This window comes from Amphiura filiformis, chromosome 2 (genome assembly GCF_039555335.1).
Source record: "Amphiura filiformis chromosome 2, Afil_fr2py, whole genome shotgun sequence".
In the NCBI taxonomy this organism is placed as follows: Eukaryota; Metazoa; Echinodermata; class Ophiuroidea; order Amphilepidida; family Amphiuridae; genus Amphiura; species Amphiura filiformis.
Window position 1 is genome coordinate 44,069,416 of NC_092629.1, and position 19,846 is coordinate 44,089,261.

General features: G+C 34.9%; 2 protein-coding genes across 2 annotated transcripts in view; both read right to left on the reverse strand.

Annotated features, from left to right (window-relative positions):
* LOC140146257 (MTOR-associated protein MEAK7-like) overlaps positions 1 to 10,843 on the reverse strand; it is a 50,113-nt gene extending 39,270 nt beyond the window's left edge. The window contains exons 1-5 of the mRNA XM_072168040.1: positions 10,730 to 10,843; positions 7,510 to 7,705; positions 6,694 to 6,927; positions 4,030 to 4,168; positions 2,687 to 2,817 (exon numbers count right to left, since the gene is read on the reverse strand). Coding sequence (XP_072024141.1) covers positions 2,687 to 2,817; positions 4,030 to 4,168; positions 6,694 to 6,927; positions 7,510 to 7,686 — 681 coding nt within the window. The 5' untranslated portion in view covers positions 7,687 to 7,705; positions 10,730 to 10,843. The remainder of the gene's footprint in view (positions 1 to 2,686; positions 2,818 to 4,029; positions 4,169 to 6,693; positions 6,928 to 7,509; positions 7,706 to 10,729) is intronic.
* Positions 1 to 19,846, reverse strand: part of LOC140146264 (intraflagellar transport protein 20 homolog) — a 225,158-nt gene that overhangs the window by 128,576 nt on the left and 76,736 nt on the right. The gene's annotated exons all lie outside the window — the stretch shown is intronic.

Consider the following 19,846-nt stretch of genomic DNA (forward strand, 5'->3'; position numbering starts at 1 on the left):
AAATTTAGCTTTAAATGTTGACTGCACCCACCAAGTTTCATGCCCATACGACAGTTTTTACTAATTTGACCTCAGATGACCCCTGGTGACCCCGAAATGACCTTCCAAAAATTTGACTCCAAATGTTGACTGTAGCTACCAAGTTTCATGCCCATCCGACAGTTTTTACTAATTTGACCTTAGATGACCCCTGGTGACCCCGAAATGACCTTCCAAAAATTTGACTCCAAATGTTGACTGTATCCACCAAGTTTCATGTCCATCCGACAGTTTTTACTAACTTGACCTCAGATGACCTCTGGTGACCCCGAAATGTCCTTCACAAAATTTGGCTATAAATGTTGACGGTACCCACCAAGTTTCATACCCATACGATAGTTTTTACTAATTTGACCTCAGATGACCCCTGGTGACCCCGAATTGACCTTCCAAAATTTGACTCCAAATGTTGACTGTACCCACCCCAGTATCATGCCCATACGACAATTGTTACTAATTTCCGGAAGCAATCGGGTCAAATTATTATTATTTTTTTTGTAACTTTTTTCTGATTGGGGAATTTTTTTTTTAAGTGATCCCCCCCCCCCCCGGCTGTCATTGATTGCTTGACATTCCTTTTGATTTCTCTCAAAAACTTAGCTCATGATTAATATTGCACAGCCTAGAGCAAAACATTAAACTTGGCAACTTTCAATCAAAATGATCAATGATTTCTGAAACCACTACTTTCAGTCACATTTTAATTTAATAATTAATATGTACATTTTATTTCAACTTTTCTATTTCTGCCACCCCCTTATGAATTATTCATTCATAACTGTGATGACCTTGGGACCATCCAATCAGAATCAACATGATCAATCAATACGCCGTAAAGTCATGACCTGTGTGGTGAAAACAAAATAAACAGTCAAAAATGGCGAGATTGGTCGGCACAGTCGATGTAACATCGATCAAATAAACCGTGGTCTTGAATTTCTTAAGAAGTCCTGGCCTAAAAACTATGTTGTTTTTCAGAGAAAACATATTAATCTTTGATATTCTGAAGTATAAAATTGTTGTGGAAAGTGGAATATCATTTATTTAGACTGTTTTTGCTATAGAAAATACGAAAAATTTTCAATTTTTGCGAAGAGGGTAAATCCATTGAAAATATAATTTTTCCTCAGAATCATGTCCACAATATGGTTTAATTTACTGTTTTTAACTATATTCTAACAATTAAATCTACAAAGAGCGTGACGAAATACGAACTTCTTGCTTGACTTTTCGGTCCGTGTTCAGATAACAGGTGCACTTGACATGCCAAAGAAAAATAGTGCAATCCGTCTATTTCCGTCATCTTCTCACAACTTAAATTATACAGACCAAAATAATCTCTAGCACACACAGGGAACCAAGCAAAGCGATTGAAATTGCTCGTTTCTCATGACGATTTCGGACTTTTCTTTCATAAAATAACTACTTTTCCCACCTCATTTCAACCCAATATGGAGTGCAATTGATTGAAAAATAACTTTTAGAAAGTTAGAACTCAATTTTAAAAGCACATATCGCACACAGAAATAACCTTAGCATAAAAAAGCACCATCGGAAGTGGCCGAAAAAATGAAGCAAAATACACCGTCCACTTAGCGCGATAACGATGGCTCGTCAAGCAAGCTTGGAGCCAAAAATGACATTTCAGATATCAAAGAAAAAATGATATTTTCAAGCGAAAATTAATGCACAGATTTTTTCTCATATGATTTATTTACAACCTATGAAAGTCAATCAAAAATTTTCCTAAAACTTGTCATTTTCATATCTACCCTACTTTGCACTGATTTGACAATGAATATTTGTGATTTGAGACATAGGTACCATAAATCCTGATAGAAGAGAGGATATCTTACACTACCCACAATGCATTTCTTCCATTTCAATTTTCTGTACTTATTATCAAGTTCAAGTTCAAGTTTATTCATCAATCAATAACATATACATCATATACAATATTAACATTGAGTACAATAATTCGTTAAATATATTAATAAGAAATAATTAAAGTAAATTGCAAGAATATGAGCGAAATCATGTATTCATAATTTGTAATAATTATTACAATTTGAATACATAAGCAATGTAATATATAATATTACAGTTCATGATGTGAGGTAATATACAAGCAATAATGATATAATATGATTATTTACTGTTTAATTTACAGGCATACAATTTACTTGCATAGTTGAATACATAAGCTATGCAATGTATATAATTAGAGAATAAAGGTATTGTTTTTAACCGCTGGAGTGCATCTATCGTCTCATATAACACGGGCGACATCATTATTTTACGCCAAAATTAATGATGTCGCCCGTGTTATATGAGATGATAGATGCACGACAGCGGCTAAAAACAATACCTTTATTCTCATTCTTTTAAAAACACTTCAACTTGACTGGTTACAAAGGGAGGCGGGTATATATATGTCACATATTGATCCAATCAGCGATATGGTAAGAGTAGTCAAGGGGTCAAAGTGGATTAAGCTTAAAATTTGCTAATAGATCCAAAAGCTCAATTCTGATTGGTTACTCAGATGATCATATTACGCAATTAACCAATCAGAGGCTCTGTAAGAAAGGCAGGCAGCTGCAGTTGTGCCCATGGGGTTATGCCCTAGTACCCTTGAAATACAAACCTGAGCATTTTGTTCTGCAGGAGGAGAGAAACAGATGTGGAAAATATTGATGAGTAGAGTCTGAAAGAAAGGTTCCTTCTGAAGCCATGAAGCAATTTCTGACTCATCAAACACCTTGTTGTTATCACCATCTAGAGAAAATGGAATAAAAAAAGAGAAAATATCAGCATAATTAGTGGTGTAGTCAGTGGGGACAGAACCCATCAGTCAAATTTTGACATAGAGGATCCACAGCTTATAGACAAATCCAACGAGCCAAGTGATGGTCAGATTTCATCCGACCATTACTGTGTCCCCTCCGTACCAAACTGGTGTTGTGACTGCCCAAGTACTTAATGAAGGGTTTGATGGGTTTGAAGACAGAAAGATGTTGTAGTAGCCAAATACTCTTTTGATTTTTTCTAACAGATCTTTAACCTAATGACTAACATAAAGATTTTCTTTTTTGAAGAGGAGTCTGTAACACCTTCAGATTGATTGCTCTTCGATTTCTTGATTTGAGCATGTTTAAGCTTCAATTTGTACATGTACACATATACAGTGCTCTCATTTCTTATTTAAATGAAAAAAAAACCAGTAACACCATGCAAATGCTAATTATTAATCATGATACAATTGATCACATCTCCGGGGGTGTGATAGAAATTGTCATTGGTACCTGACTGGGCAATGATAGCACTATAGGACCAAATGTGGTGTGTCGTGTCAAAAACAGACACTTTTGGGCAGGTTATCAATTTTGAGGTTTTTACATCTCTTAAATAAAGAGATATTTTGCTCCACAACGCCGTTTTCCCCAATGATATTGAACATTCATAAGCGAAGATATTGAGTTCGTACGTTATGGTATTATAAAATTGGAAATTGAGATATCGGCCTTTAAAAATATTATAGACAATCTTGATTGTAGGAATTACCTTGAAAAATGTCTTAAAAATACAAGATGCCACTTATATTCCGGTCTGAAACTATCAGACAATATTTTAAGCATAAATAACATCACAAATTCGCAACAAACCTAAATTGTGAAAAAATCACAGCAAGCAGGAAATTTTGCATATTTGAACGTTTTCCTACACCTTTTTAGGGCGTAATATAGAAACGGTGCCAAAAATATCTGTGACAAAAATCACTTGCCCCCCTTTTGACCAGCCAAAATCACTTGACCCCCCTTTGACCTGCCAAAAATGCTTGCCCCCCCTTTTGGCCTGCCAAAAATATTTGCCCCCCTCTATAATTCACCACCACGGGGTACACATAAATATTACACCACCCCTAATTGTCTTTGAGTTTGATACAGCTCAATACACAAATCAATATTTTTGACTTAATTATTCTCCTACCTGCTACTGACATGGCATCATGCACAGCAAATTTCAGTAATTTCTCTTGACTCTCTGCTGAACACTCTAGTTTCCAGTTGCTCATTCTATTTGAAACTTGCAGAGCCTTTTCATAGTGCTGCAAAATGCCACTGACAAACTGAAACAGGTAATAAAATACATGTTGCAATCAGGGTTGTTTGATTTAAATCACACCGATTTAAATCACTGATTTAAATTGCTATTTAACGCGGCTGTGTACTCAAGACGTTGTTTCTTTCGCAAAATTGAGGTTTTTTGATATTTGTTACTTTGTTATGTTTTTATAAATACAAGGAAAGAAAATCCAGATTTATAAACTCCAACTGCGCTATTTTATGGATTTTATTTCACTATTTCATTCGTGTTTGCAATTTTAAAAGAGAGAAAATCTTTGTTGTATCAGCGAGGTACAAGCAATAACAACGCATCGCGCTGCGTGATCGCGCAATTTGTTAACGCACAGATCGCTACGACACGCCGACGCTTATCTGCATGCGTGGCGCATCCTTTGGAAACACTAATTTCAAGTGGTCAAATGGCTCCGTTTTAGCTGATAAAATGTGGGTTTTTTCAAGTGCTCTCCCTCGATTTGAATATCAAGTTATGAATGGATTTCGCTCAAACTTCTCAACGGGCTGTGGATTTACCCGATGTTCACGTAATATAAGGTAGAAAAACGAAAACTGCCGCATTCTCCTGTGAGATTCGATGAAAGGGCAAAATGTGACTACTTTAAACTTCAACGGCCATTATTTCAATGTTCATTTTCTCGGTAAAATGACGATTTAGGTACACGATAACTCAATAAATACAGCATCTATAGGTAAGCAAATATGATCATCGTAAAGAGCATGATCGACTCAAGAAACGGTTTTCTCATTTTTTTATATTTTGGTCTATTTCCGATTTTAGGCATCATTTTGTGCAAATAGGCGTTTGTGAATTTTAAAAAGTTCATTTTGATGCCTTATATGGTCAATATCTCAAAAACTAAGGCCAATATCAAAAAATAAAAAAACCGTTTTTGGAATGGAGCCTCAAGATTGAGCTAAAAACAAAATAAAATATTTTGGAAAGAGTGTTTTTTTGTTATGATGTACCTAACAAATATTGCCAAAAACTCACTTTTTTGTGATTTTCTTCATAATTGTTGTTTTTACCCCAAATCTGTATTTATATTAAGATTTATTGATGTCTTGCCTTTATAAAAATGTATACTTTTATATGTCTTATGAATAATTACAAAGTTATTGCACTTTTACTACATGCATGTCTGAGAGTACACAGCCACCTTAAATCACATGATTGATCATTGATTTAAATCACGTTTTTATTTTTTACCATTTTTGATTAAGTTAATTTCTATCTTAAATTGACTGTATGCTTCTACAATTTTTGGATCCAATTCAATACCTCTATGATGACATTTTATCTTATTGCTATAAATTCATCTTCAAGGTGCAGAATTCAACTGCTTTTTCTCATGATTTTTGCCAAATTTTTTCTATGAAATTTTCACAAGTAAAAACGTTTTGAATTTTTATACCTGATAGGATTGCGCATATTACGAATATGTCTAGCGTTCCACTGGTCGCTTTTGAATTTATCATGGGGTATAGCAGTTCTTGGAATTAAAAATATCAAAAAAATTGATTCAAAAAAAAAAAGTCTGATTTAACTTTTACAAAATCTGATTTTTTTTAATTTAAAAAAAATCAAAAAAAAAATTCATCAATCCTGGTTTGAGGTCCTGTCAAAACTAGCCTTTTGACACACATTTTTGCATACGCATGATATCTATCTCCAAATGCAAGTGGCCCCTCAGCATACATGTACATGTTTTAACCATTAAAATATATAATTTGGGGGAGAGTGTGGTATCTGCACAGCTGGTATAAGTGATAAATGGTAAAGATACACTATCATAAATTATTATCAAAATATATCACATGATGATTGACAAATGGCTATGATAATGTGCAATTCTACTATGATAATGTACATTTAACTTCATCATAACCATGTCATGGCAAAATACAGTGTTATATTGATGAAAAAAATATTTCCAGTACCTTAAATTGTATGCAACAGCATTTATGTACTTAAGTGATATAAAACAAATATATTGACAAATTTGTGTAATGGTCGAAAAATCATTCGGTGAAAGATGTGTTGTTCCATTCTAACCACCATTCTGGCTTGTGGAGTGGAACATTCCATCTTTCACCTTGTGATTATATTTTGACAATTACACTCATAGATAGTAAATATTTGATTGCTTTATCGTTATTAGAGGGCTATAATTTTCTTCGGAAGGGGGAGTCCCAAATTTCCAAAAAGTCAGCATCAATAAAATGGCAACCCCCCAATTTGGCAACAAAAATTTTATGACCCCCTTCCCCCCCCCCCACGATACACCTTACCCCCTAGACAGGCTAAAATTGTATTGAAATCAGTCTTTTTGAATAAAATAAACACACTATACGTGGTCATCTTGTAACTCCCAACATTTTGGTCAACAAAAATTTTATGACCCCCTCTATTTTAAAATTTATCCATGTTCTGTCTGTGATCAAAGTAACAGGTGTAAGTAAGTTCTTCTGTGGTGAACTGGACAAGCAGCGCTTCCTGTTTAAGTCTCACCTTTGACAATTCCACTGCAGGCACCCCATTCCTATTTTCAGTGGCAAGACAATGAATCAAATGACAATGCTGATCCAGGGTACCCTTAAACAACATCGCCATGGCAACAACAAATGCATGATGGGATATGGGCACATCATCTGGTTTGTTAACAGCACCACAGAGTTGTAGCAACTTGAGAAGATCATAAAGTCGGTTGGTTGTGGAGTCTGGTAGCTTGCCGTCAATGTAACCCTATTTCAAGAAAATGTAAATTATCAATAAATAATTGAATAAAAAACATTATAAATATAGGGTTTGAATTCTTAACAATTACTACATGTACCACCACGATATGCTTATCTTGTATATTGCATGTAACTTCTTATAAGTGTGATTGTCACAAATAATCATCATAGATGGCAGTGAATATTATGGACATAACACAGACAATTTCAAGCCATAGGTCGCACAGCGACCGGAGCGCAGCGCCTCATGGCCGGCTCACTTTTAGATACAAAATTGTAATCTTTGATTAAAAATCAACCAAAAATGATTGTGCACTTGGCTCTAGGTCCAGGGGCTCTCCAAATCAAAAAAAAAAAGAAAAAGAAAAAGAAAAGAAAGAAAAGAAAAACAATCGCTAAAAAAATCTTATATTCTTTTTTTTTTTTTTAATTTATAAAAATTTGGAAAACTGAATAAATTCAAGAAACTGGCATCTCTAAATCATGAGGTCAAAGATGGATTGTTCCATTCCACAAGTCAGAAAGGCAAGTGGAATGGAACAATCCACCTTTCACCAAGCAAAATTGAACAAAATAACTACACACATACCTGAAGCTGACTTTTTTCAAATCCTGAAAGGGAACATTCCAGTTCAGTTGCAGGAGTCTTACAAATTGTGTCAAAAATCTGTTTGATTTCTCCCTGCTCATATGATGTAAATAGCGTCAGACTACTCTGATATTGCTGCTGCAACAAAACACCTTCAGACGATGCAGATTGGCCCATTGCAACTGGTTTTAAGACACTGAAAGTGAAAATGTTTGTAGTGCTGTATTACTTTGGTTAAAAATCGTCTAAGTCCTTATTTGTCAGATTTGAATGCAAAAATACCACAAAAAGTGTACACCGTATTCGTTCCATTAACCGCCTATATGCATCTACATACATAAGTGCCCACCCAGTGACTTTAAACAAACAGTGATATTATTAACTACCCATAATGCAAATCTAGATCAATTTTAAAGCTTCTTGCGTAGTGACACTAACTGGTGGAAACTGAGAAAAAGCAAGAAAGGTTCTAAAAATAAAAACAATTTGGGACTTGAGGAAGCGAGCAGAATTAAATTTTGCTGATGGTTCTGACCGTATTTGGTGGATCTTCATATGATTTTGTTATAGAAATCAACAACATCGTTACTGACAATTTTAGGCCCTACTGGATTTGCCTACCCCAAAATCATCAAAACTTAAAGGAGTATTTTGTGATCCTAGCATCCTCTTTTTATGAAATTGTTCAGTAGATATCCACTAAAAAAGCTAATATTCCCAAAATTTCAGTTGATTCTGATTATAAATTGCCTTTGTGAGTTATACATAATTATGTGTATTACACTGATCCATAGGCCAGTGTTGTAATTTCGAACCGAATGAAATTCAAATTTGACGATATATTTGCTAAACGAATTAATCTGCAAGAAATTTTTGGTACATAAACATTACATAGCCAGGGATGCAAGTGGCCTGAAGTGATTTTGCAGGAAAAGCCTGAAAAAGCGTGTAACTTAGTGCTATAAAGCCACAAAATGGGCTGAAAATAAATAAAAGTGCGTAAATTTGGAGTAACAAAAAGCTGGAATTCCTGCAAAAGCAGAAAAACTTGCATCCCTGCTTGGCCAGAGATTTCCAGTGGTATAAAAATCTCAACTCTTTTTTTTAAAAAGTGGGGGAATGAGGCTGTGGATCACGAAATGCCCTTTTAAAAGTGAATGTTGGAACAAAATAAAATGAATTTTAAAAAGGAAAACAAAATTCAAATTTGATGATATATTTGCTAAACGAATTAATCTGCAAGAAATTTTTGGTACATAAACATTACATAGCCAGAGGTTTCCAGTGGTATAAAAATCTCAATTTTTTTTAAAAAAAGTGGGGGGATGAGGCTGTGGATCATGAAATGCCCTTTTAGTTTTAAAAGTGAATTTTGGGACAAAATAAAATAAATTTTGTTCAAGGAAAAGGTATGTTTGTATAGTTAAAAACATGATTAACCTTAATTTGATGAATTCTTAATTTTAACCATATAGCTCGGGTGGTCTAAAACGAAAGAAAAGATCACCAGTTTTACGATGTGTGAGATTTTACTAATTTAATTTATACTAGCGCTTGGTCAGCACTGATCAGGCACTTACGTATCATGAATAGGGTATTTAAAACATGGCATTTTGAGAAAAAGGGTATACCTTGTACAATAAATCAGTGTTTAGGGTCCTTTGAGACAAATGTAGTATGTAATAAAGGTTAAAAATTATGAACTTTTGAATTTGTGTTTTCCCAGTTATCATGAAGGGTTTTAGAGTCAAAATATGACTGATTTACTTGCTTCTAATGGGGGCAAAAATAATGTCAATACTTATTTAGTTATTAGGGTATGAAATTGCACTTGCCATACTTGTTTAGGGGTGCATTTTCAGACTTCGTAAATACTTGTTTAGGGTGCTATTTGAAACTTCGTGGCACGCATGATACCCCCTTATCAATGACAAACTGGTGCTCCCACCCCCCCCCCCCCGGGTTTTGTTCATCATGTTTTGTTGTAAAATTAAATTAGGTATGTTAGGTGAATTCGCCATCAAACTGCATCATTTTATATATCAAATTAAAGCTCTTCAAGAGTAAACAAAGCCAAAACTGAAAACCTTTTTTTCATAGCACTTTCCGTAGAAAAAGTTACATCTTGTCAAAGATTGACTTTCATCAAAAAGATTCAGTTAGCAAAATTCCCCAAAATGGCATTTCGGGGGTGTTTCTAGATCTTAGTCTCATTATGATAGCAGCTTTTTTTAATGGAACTGCTATCAAAATCCCTCTAAAATTCCATGTGCGATTGTCTTATCAGTCACCATAAAAAATCATATATTTGGGTCAAGTGAAGCATAGAAAACATATTTATGTAGGTTTCCTTCTTCGGCCAGTTGTTTTAAATTTCTATGTAATGCATTGACATTGTCGGCGAATTTGGCTGACTAGCAAATGTGTTAAAGTCATAATGTACGATCTTTTTTCAGAATTTACCTTTATTTTTTTCAAAACCGATTTTTTGGCATATTTGTAATACTTACACATGTTCTAATTTAAATCTATGAGCAAACTGTCAAATTCGTCCTATTTGTAGTAAAGCGGGACGATTTTCTGTTGGTCCGACATAAAGTCATAATTTTTAGATTATGACTTTATGTAAACCACTATCATAAACCGTAGTCTCCTACAAAACTAGCTTGAGTTACGCTCCCTCCACATGTGGAGGAACGTAACCAAACTAACGCGTGGGAGACTAACTCTGAGGCCGCACTCGCTGTCCTAATCAAAATCGTGCGAGTTGTTTCGAGGGATAGAGGTGAAGTTTATGATGTTGTTTCTTTGCAAATTCCCAATGTTTTGCGCGTCCAAATGTATTGGGAACTTTCATAATGATTACATATTATCATTTTAGAAGAAAAAAAGAAAAATCTAAAAATTTAAAAAGATCGTACATTAAGGCTTTAACTAAGGTTTGCCTGGGATACCTAATTAGAGTACTAGTAAGCTTTAGTCCCAGTAACTGAGAACGTGACGACATTTACTTTTAACATTGGGTATTATCTGCTATGAAAGAACCGGCTCATTTAAACGTCCAAATAATTATGTCTGTGTTCGATCTTCCTAATTACTAGCTATATAGTCATAGTAAGCTTACCTAATTATCTAATCTGAAACACACAACATTAGTACAACCTATCACTACAGTATGAATTATAATATCGGATGTGTACATTGTATAAAATATACTCACCTAACTGCTACTGATGTGATACCGTGTGATAACTGTTCACTGCAATTATTTGCACGAAAAATAGCCAATTATTGTTTTTTTCCTACACCCAAATTTTGCATTCAGTCGACAATAACAGCCCGTCGCCTATCAAGCACGTCGTACAGGAATTAGCTACTGATTGGTTAACGGGATTTCCATATTTGGCGATATTAACACGAAACTTTTTTCGTTTGTTGAGGTACATTAATTTCTCCTCCACTGCGTAACCAAGTGAAGGCATTCGCCCAGGCAGACCCGTCACCCGTACCAGATTTTTTTTTTTTTTTTTGGGGGAGGCTGATTTTGGAAAATTGGATTGGAGGCGATATAGAGAAAATTTAGACCTTTTGACCAAAAGGCATAAAAAACCTACTTTTCACTTGCAAATGGACTTTTGGGGTCAAAGAAGGGGACTTTTTTGGCCTTTGGCAATTTTTTTATGAGGGGAGGGGGGGTCCGCCTCCCTCCCCTGGGGAGAAAGTGGCCATAACAAAAGTGAGAGAGGGAAAGAAAAAAAGAAGGAAAAAAAAAACAATAATGCAGGGAACAGGATCACTGGGGAAAAAAATCCAAATTTCTTTTTATCTCTCGATCTAAGGGCTGAGAAGGCAAGCTTTGTTATATATATTGATTTAATTGTTGGGAGTGGCCTGCTTTGCAAGTGGAGGTCGTAACAGCCCTATAATACACATCACCTCCAAAGTGGGAGTTGTCCCCAGTCTGGACCCTGGAGTTGGATCAAATCAGATTTGGACGGAGTTAAGGAATTGACAATGTTTGCACAGTAGGCCCTATTTGTTGTGGGACCTGAGAGAACATCAGGCATATCGAATCGAATTCTGAATACAAAGAATATCCTGATGATATCAAATAATTTTTTGAAATTCGTGATATAATACAAATTTTATGGCAAATTATCAAAATTTTATATTTTTTATATATTTCAAATAATATCAATTTTTAATCATTTGCCATAAAATTTGTATAATATCGCGAATTTCAAAAAATCAAAATTATTTGATCAGGACATTCACTTTGTTCAAAATGCAATTTGATGTCTGATGTGCTCTCAGGTCCCACAAGAATATGTGAAAACATTGCTATCCGAGCCCTTAAAAATCGCTATTGGACAAGACAAAAATCTTACTGGACCGTTTGAAAACGAATTTGAACTAGTACTAGTAATAACAATTTTGAAAAGAGCTGAAAACTTCTTGATTTTGATTAAAACACTGATTTGGACCGAAATAAAAAGTGAAGTTGAAAAAATGATGAATTTGAACCAAAATAGGGTTAGATTCTAAATGCTCTCTTCAGTAGATAGGCATATAACGAACAAAAATCCTAAAACGCCTACGGCTACTCTGCGTGATTTTAAAACAAATCATCATTCGGCGCGCTACTAAAAACGGGAGGAAAAAAGAGGTAAAAATAGAGAAACAGGCAGATGCGGAAAGTGATGAATATGTAATGTGGCTTTGAACTTTCTGATCGGGACTGATGTATTAGAAAGAAAAAATTCGCCGCTACATGATGAAGTAAATATTTAGACAAATAAATGTAAAACGTTACTTCTAGAGTAGAAAGATGCAATGACTAGGGATGAGATTCAAAATGCTATCTTCAGAAGATAGGCCCTATAGCGAAAAAAATCAACGCACGGCTACTCTGCGCGATTAAAAAAACCGGCATTCGGCCTAATGCCACGCTATTAAAAAGAAAAAAAGGGGGAGAGGAAGAGGTCAAAATACATTTTGAAAAATAATTTTAAATCGTAGGCCTAAGATTTAATTTTAAATCTAATACTTGATTGGTCCCTGCTCACAATACTTTAGGATTTATTTTAAACCCTTGAAATTTAGAGTGTACATTTTTTCTTATATCGCTTTAAATTTAGAGAAAATGATGTAAAACGTTACTTCCAGAGTAGAAAGATGCAATGAATCAGGGTTAGATTCTAAATGCTATCTTCAGTAGATAGTTGGCTAAATTATAATTCTGTTCAACTGGACTTACTATTTATGATGGCTACGGTATCACGTCATATCCATGACGCATCATCAGGCAGACTGGTCTTGAATTGGCTCTGTATTCTTGACCTGTGACGTCACGATGGTAGAAGTGACGTCACATGGATATGACGTGATACCTTAGCCATCATAAATAGTAAGTCCAGTTGAACAGAATTATAATTTAGTCAACTATTTGATCTACCTGGATGATTGATAATATTCATAAATACTTCAGTAGATAGGCATATAACGAACAAAAATCCTAAAACAAGTACGGCTACTCTGCGTGATTTTAAAACAAATCGTCATTCGGCACGCTATTAAAAACGGGAGGAAAAAGAGGTAAAAATAGAGAAACAGGCAGATGCGGAAAGTGATGAATATGTAATGTGGCTTTGAACTTTCTGATCGGGACTGATGTATTAGAAAGAAAAAATTCGCCGCTACATGATGAAGTAAACATTTAGACAAATAAATGTAAAACGTTACTTCTAGAGTAGAAAGATGCAATGACTTGGGATGAGATTCTAAATGCTATCTTCAGAAGATAGGCCCTATAGCGAAAAAAATCAACGCACGGCTAGGCTAGACTCGATCCTCCAGTCCTCTAATACTCACGCACGGCCGCTCCACTGTGCTGTATTGAGGCAACGTGAAGGATTGTGGGTAAAAAAGGCGCCGCCATTAGAGGCCAGAAGGATTCAGGCTACGGCTAGGCCTACTCTGCGCGATTAAAAAAATCGGCATTCGGCCTAATGCCACGCTATTAAAAAGAAAAAAAAAGGGGGAAAGGAAGAGGTAAAAATACATTTTGAAAAATAATTTTAAATCGTAGGCCTCCGCCTAAGATTTAATTTTAAATCTAATACTTGATTGGTCCCTGCTCACAATACTTTAGGATTTATTTTAAACCCTTGAAATTTAGAGTGTACATTTTTTCTTATATCGCTTTAAATTTAGAGAAAATGATGTAAAACGTTACTTCCAGAGTAGAAAGATGCAATGAATCAGGGTTAGATTCTAAAATAATGCTATCTTCAGTAGATAGGCATATAACGAACAAAAATCCTAAAACGCGTACGGCTACTCTGCGTGATTTTAAAACAAATCGTCGTCATTCGGCGCGCTATTAAAAACGGGAGGAAAAAAGAGGTAAAAATAGAGAAACAGGCAGATGCGGAAAGTGATGAATATGTAATGTGGCTTTGAACTTTCTGATCGGGACTGATGTATTAGAAAGAAAAAAATTCGCCGCTACATGATGAAGTAAAAATTTAGACAAATAACTGTAAAACGTTACTTCTTCTAGAGTAGAAAGATGCAATGACTAGGGATGAGATTCTAAATGCTATCTTCAGATCACAGAAGATAGGCCCTATAGCGAAAAAAATCAACGCACGGCTACTCTGCGCGATTAAAAAAATCGGCATTCGGCCTAATGCCACGCTATTAAAAAGAAAAAAAAGGGGGAGAGGAAGAGGTAAAAATACATATTGAAAAATAATTTTAAATCGTAGGCCTAAGATTTAATTTTAAATCTAATACTTATTGGTCCCTGCTCACAATACTTTAGGATTTATTTTAAACCCTTGAAATTTAGAGTGTACATTTTTTCTTATATCGCTTTAAATTTAGAGAAAATGATGTAAAACGTTACTTCCAGAGTAGGAAGATGCAATGAATCAGGGTTAGATTCTAAATGCTATCTTCAGTAGATAGGCATATAACGAACAAAAATCCTAAAACGCGTACGACTACTCTGCTTGATTTTAAAACAAATCGTCATTCGGCGCGCTATTAAAAACGGGGGAAAGAAGAGGTAAAAATAGAGAAACAGGCAGATGCGGAAAGTGATGAATATGTAATGTGGCTTTGAACTTTCTGATCGGGACTGATGTATTAGAAAGAAAAAATTCGCCGCTACATGATGAAGTAAAAATTTAGACAAATAAATGTAAAACGTTACTTCTAGAGTAGAAAGATGCAATGACTAGGGATGAGATTCTAAATGCTATCTTCAGAAGATAGGCCCTATAGCGGAAAAAAAATCAACGCACGGCTACTCTGCGCGATTAAAAAAACCGGCATTCGGCCTAATGCCACGCTATTAAAAAGAAAAAAAGGGGGAGAGGAAGAGGTAAAAATACATTTTGAAAAATAATTTTAAATCGTAGGCCTCCGCCTAAGATTTAATTTTAAATCTAATACTTGATTGGGCCCTGCTCACAATATAGGATTTATTTTAAACCCTTGAAATTTAGAGTGTACATTTTTCTGATATCGCTTTAAATTTAGAAAATGATGTAAAACGTTACTTCCAGAGTAGAAAGATGCAATGAATCAGGGTTAGATTCTAAATGCTATCTTCAGTAGATAGGCATATAACGAACAAAAATCCTAAAACGCGTACGGCTACTCTGCGTGATTTTAAAACAAATCGTCATTCGGCCCGCTATTAAAAAACGGGAGGAAAAAGAGGTAAAAATAGAGAAACAGGCAGATGCGGAAAGTGATGAATATGTAATGTGGCTTTGAACTTTCTGATCGGGACTGATGTATTAGAAAGAAAAAATTCGCCGCTACATGATGAAGTAAAAATTTAGACAAATAAATGTAAAACGTTACTTCTAGAGTAGAAAGATGCAATGACTAGGGATGAGATTCTAAATGCTATCTTCAGAAGATAGGCCCTATAGCGAAAAAAATCAACGCACGGCTACTCTGCGCGATTAAAAAAATCGGCATTCGGCCTAATGCCACGCTATTAAAAAGAAAAAAAGGGAGAGGAAGAGTTAAAAATACATTTCGAAAAATAATTTTAAATCGTAGGCCTAAGATTTAATTTTAAATCTAATACTTGATTGGTCCCTGCTCACAATACTTTAGGATTTATTTTAAACCCTTGAAATTTAGAGTGGGATATATGATGTAAAACGTTACTTCCAGAGTAGAAAGATACAATGAATCAGGGTTAGATTCTAAATGCTATCTTCAGTAGGTAGGCATATTACGAACAAAAATCCTAAAACGCGTACGGCTACTCTGCGTGATTTTAAAACAAATCGTCATTCGGCGCGCTATTAAAACGGGAGGAAAAAAGAGGTAAAAATAGAGAAACAGGCAGATGCGGAAAGTGATGAATATGTAATGTGGCTTTGAACTTTCTGATCGGGACTGATGTATTAGAAAGAAAAAATTCGCCGCTACATGATGAAGTAAAACATTTAGACAAATAAATGTAAAACGTTACTTCTAGAGTAGAAAGATGCAATGACTAGGGATGAGATTCTAAATGCTATCTTTAGAAGATAGGCCCTATAGCGAAAAAAAGCAACGCACGGCTACTCTGCGCGATTAAAAAAATCGGCATTCGGCCTAATGCCACGCTATTAAAAAGAAAAAAAAGGGGGAGAGGAAGAGGTAAAAATACATTTTGAAAAATAATTTTAAATCGTAGGCCTAAGATTTAATTTTAAATCTAATACTTATTGGTCCCTGCTCACAATACTTTAGGATTTATTTTAAACCCTTGAAATTTAGAGTGTACATTTTTTCTTATATCGCTTTAAATTTAGAGAAAATGATGTAAAACGTTACTTCCAGAGTAGAAAGATGCAATGAATCAGGGTTAGATTCTAAATGCTATCTTCAGTAGATAGGCATATAACGAACAAAAATCCTAAAACGCGTACGACTACTCTGCTTGATTTTAAAACAAATCGTCATTCGGCGCGCTATTAAAACAGGAGGAAAGAAGAGGTAAAAATAGAGAAACAGGCAGATGCGGAAAGTGATGAATATGTAATGTGGCTTTGAACTTTCTGATCGGGACTGATGTATTAGAAAGAAAAAATTCGCCGCTACATGATGAAGTAAAATTTAGACAAATAAATGTAAAACGTTACTTCTAGAGTAGAAAGATGCAATGACTAGGGATGAGATTCTAAATGCTATCTTCAGAAGATAGGCCCTATAGCGGAAAAAAAGCAACGCACGGCTACTCTGCGCGATTAAAAAAACCGGCATTCGGCCTAATGCCACGCTAATAAAAAAAAAAAAAGGGGGAGAGGAAGAGGTAAAAATACATTTTGAAAAATAATTTTAAATCGTAGGCCTCCGCCTAAGATTTAATTTTAAATCTAATACTTGATTGGGCCCTGCTCACAATATAGGATTTATTTTAAACCCTTGAAATTTAGAGTGTACATCTTTTCTGATATCGCTTTAAATGTAGAGAAAATGATGTAAAACGTTACTTCCAGAGTAGAAAGATGCAATGAATCAGGGTTAGATTCTAAATGCTATCTTCAGTAGATAGGCATATAACGAACAAAAATCCTAAAACGCGTACGGCTACTCTGCGTGATTTTAAAACAAATCGTCATTCGGCCCGCTATTAAAAACGGGAGGAAAAAGAGGTAAAAATAGAGAAACAGGCAGATGCGGAAAGTGATGAATATGTAATGTGGCTTTGAACTTTCTGATCGGGACTGATGTATTAGAAAGAAAAAATTCGCCGCTACATGATGAAGTAAAAATTTAGACAAATAAATGTAAAACGTTACTTCTAGAGTAGAAAGATGCAATGACTAGGGATGAGATTCTAAATGCTATCTTCAGAAGATAGGCCCTATAGCGAAAAAAATCAACGCACGGCTACTCTGCGCGATTAAAAAAAATCGGCATTCGGCCTAATGCCACGCTATTAAAAGAAAAAAAAAGGGGAGAGGAAGAGGTAAAAATACATTTTGAAAAATAATTTTAAATCGTAGGCCTAAGATTTAATTTTAAATCTAATACTTGATTGGTCCCTGCTCACAATACTTTAGGATTTATTTTAAACCCTTGAAATTTAGAGTGGGATATATGATGTAAAACGTTACTTCCAGAGTAGAAAGATACAATGAATCAGGGTTAGATTCTAAATGCTATCTTCAGTAGGTAGGCATATTACGAACAAAAATCCTAAAACGCGTACGGCTACTCTGCGTGATTTTAAAACAAATCGTCATTCGGCGCGCCATTAAAACGGGAGGAAAAAAGAGGTAAAAATAGAGAAACAGGCAGATGCGGAAAGTGATGAATATGTAATGTGGCTTTGAACTTTCTGATCGGGACTGATGTATTAGAAAGAAAAAAATTCGCCGCTACATGATGAAGTAAAACATTTAGACAAATAAATGTAAAACGTTACTTCTAGAGTAGAAAGATGCAATGACTAGGGATGAGATTCTAAATGCTATCTTCAGAAGATAGGCCCTATAGCGGAAAAAAATCAACGCACGGCTACTCTGCGCGATTAAAAAAACCGCCATTCGGCCTAATGCCACGCTATTAAAAAGAAAAAAAAGGGGGAGAGGAAGAGGTAAAAATACATTTTGAAAAATAATTTTAAATCGTAGGCCTCCGCCTAAGATTTAATTTTAAATCTAATACTTGATTGGGCCCTGCTCACAATATAGGATTTATTTTAAACCCTTGAAATTTAGAGTGTACATTTTTCTGATATCGCTTTAAATTTAGAGAAAATGATGTAAAACGTTACTTCCAGAGTAGAAAGATGCAATGAATCAGGGTTAGATTCTAAATGCTATCTTCAGTAGATAGGCATATAACGAACAAAAATCCTAAAACGCGTACGGCTACTCTGCGTGATTTTAAAACAAATCGTCATTCGGCGCGCTATTAAAAACGGGAGGAAAAAGAGGTAAAAATAGAGAAACAGGCAGATGCGGAAAGTGATGAATATGTAATGTGGCTTTGAACTTTCTGATCGGGACTGATGTATTAGAAAGAAAAAATTCGCCGCTTACATGATGAAGTAAAAATTTAGACAAATAAATGTAAAACGTTACTTCTAGAGTAGAAAGATGCAATGACTAGGGATGAGATTCTAAATGCTATCTTCAGAAGATAGGCCCTATAGCGAAAAAAATCAACGCACGGCTACTCTGCGCGATTAAAAAAAAATCGGCATTCGGCCTAATGCCACGCTATTAAAAAGAAAAAAAGGGGAGAGGAAGAGTTAAAAATACATTTTGAAAAATAATTTTAAATCGTAGGCCTAAAATTTAATTTTAAATCTATTACTTGATTGGTCCCTGCTCACAATACTTTAGGATTTATTTTAAACCCTTGAAATTTAGAGTGGGATATATGATGTAAAACGTTACTTCCAGAGTAGAAAGATACAATGAATCAGGGTTAGATTCTAAATGCTATCTTCAGTAGGTAGGCATATTACGAACAAAAATCCTAAAACGCGTACGGCTACTCTGCGTGATTTTAAAACAAATCGTCATTCGGCGCGCTATTAAAAACGGGAGGAAAAAAGAGGTAAAAATAGAGAAACAGGCAGATGCGGAAAGTGATGAATATGTAATGTGGCTTTGAACTTTCTGATCGGGACTGATGTATTAGAAAGAGAAAATTCGCCGCTACATGATGAAGTAAAACATTTAGACAAATAAATGTAAAACGTTACTTCTAGAGTAGAAAGATGCAATGACTAGGATGAGATTCTAAATGCTATCTTCAGAAGATAGGCCCTAAAGCGAAAAAAAGCAACGCACGGCTACTCAGCGCAAAAAAAAAATCGGCATTCGGCCTAATGCCACGCTATTAAAAAAAAAAAGAAAAAAAAGGGGGAGAGGAAGAGGTAAAAATACATTTTGAAAAATAATTTTAAATCGTAGGCCTAAGATTTAATTTTAAATCTAATACTTATTGGTCCCTGCTCACAATACTTTAGGATTTATTTTAAACCCTTGAAATTTAGAGTGTACATTTTTTCTTATATCGCTTTAAATTTAGAGAAAATGATGTAAAACGTTACTTCCATAGTAGAAAGATGCAATGAATCAGGGTTAGATTCTAAATGCTATCTTCAGTAGATAGGCATATAACGAACAAAAATCCTAAAACGCGTACGACTACTCTGCTTGATTTTAAAACAAATCGTCATTCGGCGCGCTATTAAAAACGGGAGGAAAGAAGAGGTAAAAATAGAGAAACAGGCAGATGCGGAAAGTGATGAATATGTAATGTGGCTTTGAACTTTCTGATCGGGACTGATGTATTAGAA